The sequence below is a fragment of the Hemibagrus wyckioides genome, linkage group LG10, assembly GCF_019097595.1.
Source record: "Hemibagrus wyckioides isolate EC202008001 linkage group LG10, SWU_Hwy_1.0, whole genome shotgun sequence".
In the NCBI taxonomy this organism is placed as follows: Eukaryota; Metazoa; Chordata; class Actinopteri; order Siluriformes; family Bagridae; genus Hemibagrus; species Hemibagrus wyckioides.
Window position 1 is genome coordinate 23,755,210 of NC_080719.1, and position 12,193 is coordinate 23,767,402.

General features: G+C 39.7%; 2 protein-coding genes across 8 annotated transcripts in view; both read right to left on the reverse strand.

Moving 5' to 3' along the window:
* Positions 1–36: 36 nt before the first annotated feature.
* r3hdm4 (R3H domain containing 4) lies at positions 37–6,542 on the reverse strand. Of its 4 annotated transcripts, XM_058401220.1 has the most exons (8): positions 6,369–6,540; positions 4,074–4,228; positions 3,738–3,856; positions 3,546–3,663; positions 3,248–3,333; positions 3,070–3,155; positions 2,901–2,956; positions 37–2,181 (listed from the first exon to the last, which is right to left on the reverse strand). In XM_058401220.1, exons 1-8 carry the CDS (start codon positions 6,413–6,415, stop codon positions 2,078–2,080), a joined length of 771 nt encoding a protein of 256 aa, XP_058257203.1. In that variant the 5' UTR covers positions 6,416–6,540; the 3' UTR covers positions 37–2,077. The 4 variants fall into 4 exon arrangements, with proteins under 4 accessions (XP_058257203.1, XP_058257202.1, XP_058257204.1 ...); XM_058401219.1 differs by having other exon boundaries at positions 2,901–3,155; positions 6,369–6,541; XM_058401218.1 differs by having other exon boundaries at positions 2,038–2,956; positions 6,369–6,542.
* Positions 6,543–9,729: 3,187 nt separating this feature from the next.
* The window catches only part of abca7 (ATP-binding cassette, sub-family A (ABC1), member 7), a 28,130-nt gene continuing 25,666 nt past the window's right edge, over positions 9,730–12,193 (reverse strand). For all 4 annotated transcript variants that reach the window (XM_058401290.1, XM_058401288.1, XM_058401289.1 and 1 more), the window contains one exon: positions 9,730–10,699. In XM_058401290.1, coding sequence (XP_058257273.1) covers positions 10,310–10,699 — 390 coding nt within the window. In that variant the 3' untranslated portion in view covers positions 9,730–10,309. The remainder of the gene's footprint in view (positions 10,700–12,193) is intronic.

Genomic DNA, 12,193 nt, shown 5'->3' on the forward strand with positions numbered 1-12,193 from the left:
AACATATAAAGTGTAAATAAGAATAAACACATCATATTCAGAACTAAATAGATTTGAGATTTTATTCAAATGTAGGTACAGAGTCATTCATGCCTTGCATCACTCACAATGGTCATATAAATATGAAATAATTTTAACACCAATCATTTTGTTGCACAACTAAAGAAGCACACTTAAGCATCCTATGGTTCCTGGTGAATGTGCTATACTACCTCTACATACAGTGGAGTCCAAACATCTGAGAGCGCTCGTTTAATTTAATACAACGATCTTCAACACACATTATATTACTAACATCACCTTGAGAGAAAAGTAGAATCTCTGAAATACTGAGTTTTTTAGTATTCGTTTTTTCTTTTTCACTTCAATCACACTGTGCACTCTAGCTGCTCCACAATTTCTTCCAAATCCTTATGATCCATTATAGATCAGATCAATCGAAGTATCGTCCGAACACGTGCTTAGATCAGACATGAGCAGACATGATCTGACCTGCTTACATTTAAATAGCAACCTAGAAATAATGCAGAATCCTGAATATTAAATATTCACAATATCGAGTGCTTACTTTTTAAACATTTCCGAATCCTTCAGTTTTAAACAGGACAAAAAAAACCACCCTGATTTTTCATGTAGTCTCAGACTTTTGGACCTCACTGTTCACACATTATATTATATTTATATTACAGGTACAATAGAACAAGTGTAGATATTCTACAAAGGCGCCAAAGCCTAGTATTTACATCTAAAGAAACAAAATATGGAACACTTGGCTTGGTGTGAATAAAAACGTGTACAGAAACTCCACATTCATGAGGTTTGGTGCCTGAGAAAATGAGAGTCCATACACACGTACAATTTGGTTTGCGAAACTGATGCCCTACTGACTGGTCAGGTCTCTACAGATTCTTTTTTTATTCACAATGTAAACCACAGCAACCCTCGTGCTATGAATGTATGTAACGTGAGAAGAAAAGAAAAGACGTGACTGAGAAGATGGCATAGTGTAAGGCATAGTTGTAAGTGCAAGTCGGTTTGGATTTTTGGCAATTTCATGACAACAGGGTAAACATTAATGACGTCACACGCCTTGGAGGCTTTCTTAACTTTACACCGCCGTTATCCGTACCAAACGAGGAACCTACATTCGAATTATTTTTCATTTCTGTAAACAGTTGTGTAAAGTGATGCAGGATTCTTTTGAACACAAATGTAAAAAGTACAAAGCACCACATACAGCACAGGTATTGATTATGGAGACAGTTTCTACCTTACATCATTTCATGAGAAGGTGAGCATAAATATAAGAATTATTAAAGCATTAAACATGGCAGTTTGCTATGTATGGATGGCGAGTAAGGAAACAAAAACTGATGTCATTATAACATTCATTTTTTTTCCACTAACTATAAACATGACCAGAGTCAAGGGATTTTCAGCATCCTCCACATTTAAAGCCTCAGCTACTAAAATAGTTACACTTGAAACGGAAAAAAAATGTCTAAATGAACCATAATTAGCTTGAACGGTACCCCTATCTGAAGAACCTCGAGAAAGCAGGAACACTATGGTAAGAAGACATGTTTAATTATACTAAAGTCTATCAGCTGTGTCGCTGTTGCAGAAAGAAATACGTCAAGATGCTATCAGCAAGGCATAACACTAATACTTTTTTTTCCACCCCTAATCATGCAATCGTACAAAACGCCTACTAAACAATGCTTTTTAAAAAGCATCATGAGAATCAGGATCATTTAATTTCATTATGAATGAATGTGTGATTTTTTTGTAGTAAATATCTATCATTTAAAATGGACGGTAGCACCTATGAAAGCCCTTTTCTTGACTAAACAGTACATCTGCCTGGACGGCACTCAGAATTTAGACTGTGCTTTAAAGTTCGAGTTTAAGTTTATTTAAAGTTCAAGTAGCTAGTGCATGAGTCTAACAAACAAAGTGAAACAAAGCCTTTCTTTTGTAGCCGGAACAGACCAGGAATACAGACTGTTTATGTAAAGCTGCTTCTACGATTCATACTGGCCAGTTTGGTTGGCAGTGCGGGGATGGTGTCCTGCTCTCAGCTCCTCTGGTCCAAATAAGCCGAGAGCAATGGTGAAGGAGGGAGGAACCCCTCTTGCTTGTTGACGACCTTGGTCTGTCGTGCTCCATTACAGTCAGTACCTGTGAAATAAGACATGGACATCCACACTAATATGTTTTTGTTAAAAGCGCATATTTCTCTATCCGTTTTGGCCTTCAGTCCACGTTTTCCTGGGACGACGTTTTTTACTCAACGAAAACGCATCTTTTTGAAAACGCTCTCCAAAGTGGATAAATCTGAAAACTGTGTGTGGACTGTGAAAACGGAGGCTTTTGAAAAGGATGGCACATTTTCAGTCACGTGACGCAGTCAGCTAAGATGCTAAGCTTACATTCTAGCTCGCTTTTGCAACTGTATACTCCCGTGTTACTCACAGCAACAACTCCACCTCACTGTAAGTCCATTTAAAAAACTCTTCCTGCTTTTCCGTGACATACTGCTGCGACGTTTCAAAGAGCCAGAGAGTAAATAAACGCCAGGAAATGACGCGGGTGGAAGAGTCTTACATTTTACTCATACGCAACTTTAAACTTAAGTGTGTGAAAGGCTTTGTATGAAGCTTGCAAGTCAAAGACCATGTACATTAACACGAAGTATGGAAATGCCAAAGGTAGCAGTGCCAAAGCTACTAGTTTATTTATATTTATACTTATATCACAATCATGAACAAAAAACCCCTTCCAGAATAGGATTAGACTGGCAAATAGTCTTAGTCTTAGTAGAACTCCAAAATTGCAGGAAATAATTTCAGTGGAAAGAATCCTAGCATGAGAAATACACAAACATCTGATCGACTTACTGGCTGAGGCGAGGTCCATGTACTGACAAATGGCATGAAGCAACAGTCTCTCAAAACTGGTGAGAATAAACATGTTAGGAATGAAACGCTGCACTGTGTTGAATTTTTCCTCCATGAAACACAAGAACCATTACTGACCACTATCACTATCAGTGTTTGGAAAACATACCTGTTGCTCAGTTTGGCGACATATATAGATTGTGGGTGAGCTTCAAAAAAGGTCAGCAGGTCACTCTCCAGAAGCTCCAATGTAGTCTTCAATGGGACAGTGTACATATTGAGCACGGGGAACATGTGTACAGGATATTGTTCATTTGTACAATTTACAGAAAATACTTTGGTCTCACCTTGGGAATGTGTTTGCGTTTCAATGTAGCACGCAACTTCCGGTCAATTCTTTGGAAGCATTCCTGAGCGGTGAAGGCTGGGTTCACTGACGGGGGGAAAAAAATATAACTGTTAAATAAATGGCTGAGCGGATCATTTACTTTAAGAGACTTGCTCAAGTTCCTGGCAATGGCTTTCTGGTCTTTTGGTCGAGCAAAATCCTTAACCACTGAGCTAGCTCTGACCACAACTAAAAAATGTTGTGCAATTTGTTTAGGTTTATTCAAGTAAATAGGTGAGGAGTGAGTGAAGCCTCACACTCTCTCTGGTCTTTAGAGGCCTTGCTAGCGTTACTCTGTCTTGTTGTCTCCTCATCCAGCAGGGCCAACAGTTTCTCCTGCTCTTCTCCTGAGCGGTTCATGAAGTCACTCCAGTGCTGAGAGAGATGGGGAAAGGCTACTTTAAAGACACTATAAGATATTTAACCCGAATCACTGGAAGAGACCGTACCTCCATGTAGTTTCCGTTGGTGCACGCTTCAGTGAAAATGGTCGGCGAGGCTGTCTCCTGTACTTCGGTCTCATCTTTGGAACACTCATCCCGCTCCAGGAGATTGTGCAGGTAGCGAGCTGTTTATACATTAAAATAAAATATCAATAATTAATGATAGGATTAATCATAGCTTTAAAAAGGCAGATTTTAGGACAAAAAAATAAAAGTATGCCTGTATTGTTATAAAGCCAGTGATTGAGGCATGTATAATATATGCTTCCTGTACTACAAAGACACACTAAACCAAATAATAATAATAATAATAATAATAATAATAATAATAATAGCACTTACTGTTCTCCTGTCTTCTCAAACTTTTTTTACCCTTGGCTTTGGGGGTAAGGTCAGAGTTCCGTATGGCTTGGCTTATAAAGAACTGCTTCCTTTTGGCTGGAGACACGCGTTTGGCAGGAGAGCTGGGCAGTGAGGAGCAGCGCTCTTCAATCAGACTAAGAGAAAAAGTAAATATACAGACCTCCATCAGTTCCATTTCTTTAACACAACGATGAACTGGTATTTCATTTGTGACTAGTGAAAACTTTAAGCTGCTGCAGCCCTCCTTTCATAAACATGAAATTAATCTCCTTACTACGATGGCTGAGAAGTGCAAAACACAATTACAAATCCATAAACACAAGGAGAATTCAGACAAAGAGGAAAAGGTAGGAATAGTATGTGAATGGAATTCTTCCCTCTGATTGGACGAGACATCTGTCACTCAGGATATACAGGCAGTAGGAAATTGTGCATCTAACTTTATTTCTTGTACATGTGTGGAGTTCTGCCTTCACTTTAAACCTTTTTTTTTTTTGGGGCAACTTTGTTATTTTCTTTAAAAGATTTAAACATATATATTTATACTGATAGGAAAATGGAATTCATTCAGCGCTACTGTGAGGAATATGGTGTGATGTTGGATATACTGATAGTGTATCATGGAGTAAAGATTAGTTTGTGATCTCTAAAAACACACCAGGAATGTTTCGGAGACCAAACTATTCCAGATTAAAGGATGTAAGGAGCGCTATAAGAGCAGAGCTGTGTTCATACACACACCAATCCACTTTCTACTGCTGCAGATACTGCTGGACTTCCTGTAGATCCTGAGTGACCGATGTCTCATCCAATCAGAGGGAAGAATTTCATTCACAAAAACTATACCTACCTTTTCCGCTTTGTCTGAATCGTCCTTGTGTTTTCAGATTTGTTATTGTGTTGCACCTTAGAGAAAGCCTCAGCAATTCGGGCTGATTTAATTTTGTCTTAGAAGGAACTTCACAAGTTGTTTTTTTATTTTGCGACAGGAAAGTTTATTACATATTTAGGCACAATCATAGGCACAAATCAAGGTCCATAAAGACATGGATGAGTGAGTTTGGTGTGGAAGAACTTGACTGGCCTGCACAGAGTCCTGACCTCAACCCCATAGAACACCTTTGGGATGAATTAGAGTGGAGACTGTGAGCCAGACCTTCTCGTCCAACATCAGTGCCTGACCTCACAAATGCGCTTCTAGAGGAATGGTCAAAAATTCCCATAAACACACTCCTAAACCTTGTGGAAAGCCTTCCCAGAAGAGTTGAAGCTGTTATAGCTGCAAAGGGCAGGACAACTCCATATTACATTCATGTGCATGTAAAGGCAAAAATCCCAGTTTTGGTCTGGCTCACAGTCTCCACTTTAAATCATCCCAAATGTGTTCTATGGGGTTGAGGTCAGGATTCTGTGCAGGCCAGTCAAGTTCCTCCACACCAAACTCACTCATCCATGTCTTTATGGAGCTTGCTTTGTGCACTGGGGTCATCCCCAAACTGTTCCCACAAAGTTGGGAGCATGAACTTGTCCAAAATGTCTTGGTATGAAGCTGAAGCATTAAGAGTTCCTTTCACTGAAACTAAGGGGCCGAGTCCAACACCTGAATTCAATGATTTGGAGGGGTGTCCCAATACTTTTGGCAATGCAGTGTACTTTTTTTTTTTGTTTATCACCACAGCCAAGATTATCAGGGTGTATTTTTAGCTCGGGACCAGGGCTCAGACTAGACAGTGATTTATCATTTAAGCAGACATTTTGGCGTTAAATCATGTAATCGAGATAGACGAGAATACCCAGTGCATCGGTCAAACACTGTATTAAACAAGCTAGACCAGAGGAAACGCCTTGACCTATTTTTTTCTTCTGTGAACTGAAACTTCTCCATAGATTCCTAAATCTAATCTTCAAATGTAACTACCTTAAATAATATTTCTCATATGAAATAAATTAGCTTGGTTTGGTTAGAGTTACTCCGGCCATTAAATCATCATTCTGTATATAAATAAAAGCATAATTAGCCCATTAGCTAGCGGCTTTCTATCGTAGGGGTCAATTTAAAAGGCACATAAATACTGACAGCAGTAAATCTGAACATTTTTTCTTTTTCTTTCCTTTTAACTGATATTTTAATTTTAAGCAGCAACTACACCAATTATATACATTTAAACGATTTAGCTAGCAAAGCTAACGTCTGCTAAGGGTTAGCCATCTTGTTACCAACAACAATAACAATGTCAGGTTATATATTTTTTAAAAGCAACGCTATTTACTCACATTATATCATGTTCTTCATTACTGGCGTTACTGTTAAGTACAACCATCTCGAGCGGCACGGTTAAATACAATTAAATTGAAGTAAATATTAATTTGTCTTATGGTCAGAAAGCCGACTTGAAGGCTAACTAGCTGATAACAGCAGACAGGTGGGTTGCCAGATATAACATAATCCAGGCAACTCTGACAGAATAACAGCGTGTAACTATTTGTATACACTTTCTGCTTACTGACCAGTTCGTTATCCCTTGTATTCCTGTTTGCTGATCATTTAACCAGGCCAATCAATGAGATTTTGGTTCTGTGAGATTTTTGGTTCTGTGTCGTGTTTATTGTCTTAAATGTACAGTATATTGCCAAAAGTTTTGGGACACCCCTCCAAATAATTGAATTCAGGGGTTGGGCTCGGCCCCATAGTTCCAGTGAAAGGAACCCCACATGAGTGACCTTGCTTTGTGCACTGGTGTACACTCATGTTGGAACAGGAAGGGGGCATCCCCAAACCAAGTCGGGAGTATGAAGCTGAAGCATTAAGAGTTCCTTTCACTGGAACTAAGGGGCTGAGTCCAACCCCTGAATTCAATGTTTTGGAGGGGTGTCCCAAAACTTTTGGCAACACAGTGTATGAATGGATGAATGTTTTCCAGCACATACTAGCTAGATAGTCTTCCAATATAACCAGCATGAATTGCAATTCGGTCACACTGAGCTACATTTTTCATCAAGAATGACAGACTAATCTGGACTCATTAAAACAGAGTGATACTGAGCAACATTGCTCTGCCTGATACAGTCCATTGCCACACATGCTACAGTGTCAGTGCTGTGCTCAGAATAGTCCAACTTTCTAATAATATCTGCTCAGTCGTGGTGTTAGAGTTGTTCCTTTTTACTGATTAGGAACCCTGGTCTTGTCCCTGCACTCATAGTCTCTTCCAGTAAACGTTGGTACTTTGTAGGTGACGGTAATCCATAAGTTGCTGTGCCATGTACAATTTTTTTCAGCTGTTTTGTCAAGAAAAAGACCACTGATCGGTCATGGCCTGACACTGACATGGTAGTGGATTTAACCACACAAATTAAATGCTATATTGTGGTCCTATGGCTGTTCCTTTTTTCTTTTTTTTTTACTGGAGGACTGGATGCCAACCTCTAGCTCTGTATGACTAAAAATAGTCAAATTCTATAGAAAATTTTCTAGCATTCATGTTCAGCTTTATCTTAAAACATTAATCTAGTTTTGGGAGGCTGACTGTGAAAACAGAGGTTAACCTCCATCAGTAATAATCCACTGTGCTGCCGAAAGTTTTGGGACATCATGCACATGAACTTTAATGACATTGCTTTCTTAATCCGTAGGATACAATATAGAGTTGGCCCACCCTTTGCGGCTATAACAGCTACAACCCCACACCATAATTCCCCCTCTTCCAAACTTTACACTTGTCACAATGCAGTCAGGCAAGTAGCATTTTTCTGGTAAACCCAGACCCGTCCATCGGATTGCCAGATAGAGAAGTGTGACTGGTCACTCCAGAGAACATGTCTCCACTGCTCTAGAGTCCAGTGGCAGTCAGCTTTACACCACTGCATCCAAAACTTTGCATTGTACTTGGTGACGTAAAGCTCAGACACAGCTGCTCGGCCATGAAAACCCATTCCATGAAGCTCTCTACACGCTGATCTTGAGCTAATCTGAAGGCCACATTAAGTTTGGAGGTCTGTAGCTATTGACTCCGCAGAAAGTTGGGGTCTTCTGCGCTCTGTGCTCCTCAGCATGCGCTGACCCCGCTCTGTGATTTTACTTGGACTACCACTTTGTTGCTGCTGTTCCCCAATTGCTTCCACTTTGTTATATTACCACTAACAGTTGACTGTGGAATATTTAGTAGTGAGGAAATTTCACGAATGGACTTATTGCACAGATGGAAACCGATCATGGTACCATGATTGAATTCACTGAGCTCCTGAGAGTGACCCGTTCTTTCACAAATGTGTGTAGAAGCAGTCTGAATGCCTAGGGGCTGGATTTTATACACCTGTTGCAATGGAAGTGATTAGAACACCTGAATTCAATGATTTGGACGGGTGTCCCAAAACATTTGGCAATGTAGTGTATACTGCATTCCGAATATAAACTGAACAGAATGGCTTAATGTTGAAACTCACTAATGGGCAGAATATTTTTATACACAGTACTCGCTGTCCATATTTGAGACAAAGAACAATTCTGTTCTGTACCGAAGAACAATGTTCAGAGAAAAACACTGCAATTAAACGTAGTGCACATTTTCCCAGCAGAGAGCACAAAAAAGCACAGTGCTTTTAGGAGAAACATTAAATTGTCTTCAACTACTGGGTGACAAAGAAAAAATAAAAAAAAACTTTAGCAGGGTCACAGTGACCACATAAATAGCACGGGAAAAAATTGTCGAGTGATTGTGCTCGGGCTCAAAGTGATTGCTGTTGTCAGAGTGTCCCAACCTTCACTGCATTACTGCTCTTCCTAGAACACTTAAAACAGGACACGCAATCACACAGAAATAAACAAGTTTTTCCTCCCAAAGACTACTTCTCAGTCCTGCACCTGGAGTAGCATTGCAACACTAGTAGATATTAGTAAATTAGTAGAGTAAAAAGCAATCTGTGTGGATTTGCAACTGAGAAGCAAAACAAAACATACACCCATCAGGCATAACATTATGACCAGTGAAAGGTGACGTGAATAAGACTGATCTCCTCCTCATCATGGCACCTGTTAGTGGGTGGGATATATTAGGCAGTAAGTGAACATTTTGTCCTCAAAGTTGATGTTAGAAGCAGGGAAAATGGACAAGCGTAAGGATTTGAGCGAGTTTGATGAAGGACCAAATTGTGATGGCTAGACCACTGGATCAGAACATCTCCAAAACTGCAGCTCTTGCTGGGTGTTCCTGGTCTGCAGTGGTCAGTATCTATCAAAAGTATCCTTTAAGTCTTTATTTAGCATCCCTTAAGTTCTTTAAGTTGTGAAGCTAGCTTTGAGGGGTCAGGGCTAATTTGGCAGCAAAAGGGGGACCAACACAATGTTAGGCAGATGGTCATAATGTTATGCCTGATGGGTGTACATGTAAGCATACTAATATTCACACAAAACATGATGTCTGTTTTCAGCTTAGACATTTATTACAGTTCTTAAAAATATATAGGAATAAATAATAAGTGCAATATCATGGAGCTGAAAATTTGCACTTGACACAAATACTGAAACGTGAATCCTTGCAATGCCAGAATGCACAAATGTTCAGATATCAGATGATGATGAGCTTGTATTTTTCATATACTTTCATACAGCCTATGGAGGAGACGATGAAGATCTGAGCAAAATAAATACTTCATTTATAATAAAATAAAATAAAACAAACACATCATTTAACCTACTAATAGATTCTTCTCATGTAACTCGAGTGCATTTGCGGTTTTTGTTTTCCCGAACAAAGAAAGTGAACATCTCAGTGCATATCACTTTACATGTGCAATATACAACTTCTGCCATAATGATATTTTGATTCAAGAATACATTCCAGTGACACAGTTTTATCCTATGTGCATCCTACAGTTTGGTATTAAAGCTGCATCAGAGGTATGCAATAATAAGAATAGAAAAAAAATCTGACTTATTAAAGGCAGTTTCTGATCATAACATCATTTTCAGACTTATAGTTAATGATGAAAAAAAAATTCTAAAAAATAAGATTGGTCAATACTTGCACAAATATACATAGAGTAATGTAAAGTGCAATTTGTGTTATACATTATACAGGAGTTTTCGGACAACTAACAGAGTGGTCCTGAGAGTTCATAATATCTTCAATACAAGGATGGTAGTTTGAGATAAATACAGATGAAACTAAATTTATTATCATCAAGCAAAATATCAAGATCCAAGACAGAGAAGTCGCTCATGTCTTGACGACAAAAAGCTTGGTTATGTCTTTGCTCTGAGATTTCTCTTCTTCTGTGCACTTGATTCCATTAGCTGGGAAATCCATCAGAGGCTGCATTTGTATTTGCTGAGGTTGTTTTGTTTCGCTACATTTCCTCTCTTTAGTCTTCGACCCTGCAGCTCCTGGCTGACTGGATCTGGAGGACGATAATGGATGGGGTGACTGAGCAGCCATAACTTGAGACACTGACCTTTTAGGTTTAAAAGAAGTGGTTAGCAATGGAGAGAGAGTTTGACTGGAGTGCTGAGATGTGTGGGATTGTGCTGCATCTGATCCATTGTTTACAGCCACCTCTCTTAGTCGGTCATCATCATCCATTTGTTCCTTTGCAAAGTTGACAAACACCTGTGGGGAGAGAAACATCTCATTGTTAGTTTGTACACCAACATTCTGAGCAGTGACCGGTGAAGTGAATAAGACTGATGATCTCCTCATCATGGCACCTGTTAGTGGGTGGGATATATTAGGCAGCAAGTGAACATTTTGTCCTCAAAGTTGATGTTAGAAGCAGGAAAAATGGACAAGTATAAGGATTTGGGCGAGTTTGACCAAAAGGGCCAAATTGTGATGGCTAGACCACTGGATCAGAGCATCTCCAAAACTGCAGCTCTTGTGGGGTGTTCCCAGTCTGCAGTGGTCAGTATCTATCAAAAGTGGTCCAAGGAAGGAACAGTGATGAACCGGTGACAGGGTCATGGGCGGTCAAGGCTCACTGATGCACGTGGGGAGAGAAGGCTGGACCGTGTGATCCGATTCAACAGATGAGCTACTGTTGCTAACTTTATTCATCCCAGGGGGAAATTCCATTGCCATGTTACAGTTGCTCTAATGAAAATAAAAATATAAGAGAAAAAGAAAGAAATATATACACTGTTTTATAAACTGTAAAAAAGAATAAATAAATACAAATACTACACAAATACTGTACAAATACTAGTGTAGAGCTGTAATATTGCACAGAAGGATTGTAATTAGGTGATAATGGTATAGTTGTTTGTATATTATTGGAAAAAATGGTGAAATTGTAATGTGCATAAAAAGGCCTATAATTACTAAAGCACTATTGCGCATGAAATTGCACATGAAAAAGAAAATGTCCAACACTTAAAGGGAGGAATTGTACAGTTTTATTGCCACAGGGATGAAAGATTTCCTAAAGCGCTCAGTGCTACACTTGGCAGTGATCAGTCTCTGGCTGAATGTGCTCTTCTGATTAACCAGCACACTATGTAGTGGATGAGAAGGGTTGTCCAGGATTGAATGGAGTTTTGACAGCATTCTAGAAGTTAATGCTGGTTCTGATAGAAAGGTGTCAGAATACACAGTGCATCCCATGCTGACCCCTGTGCACCGCCGAAAGCGCCAACAATGGGCAGGTGAGCATCAGAACTGGACCACGGAGCAATGGAAGAAAGTGTCCTGGTCTGATGAATCACGTTTTCTTTTACATCACGTGGACGGCTGAGTGCGTGTGTGTCTCTTACTTGGGTAACACATGGCACCAGGATGCACTATGGGAAGAAGGCGAGCCAGCGGAGGCAGTGTCATGCTTTGGACAATGTGCTGCTGGGAAACCTTGGGTCCTGCATCCATGTGGACGTTACTTTGACATGTACCACCTACCTAAGCATTGTTGTAGACCATGTACACCCTTTCATGGAAACAGTATTCCCCGATGGCTGTGGCCTCTTTCAGCAGGATAATGCACCATGCCACAGAGCAGAAATGGTTCAGGAATGGTTTGATGAACACAACAACCAGTGTGAGGTGTTGACTTGGCCTCTAAATTCTGTTTTGGCAGCAAAAGGGGGACTAACATAATATGAGGCTATATACACT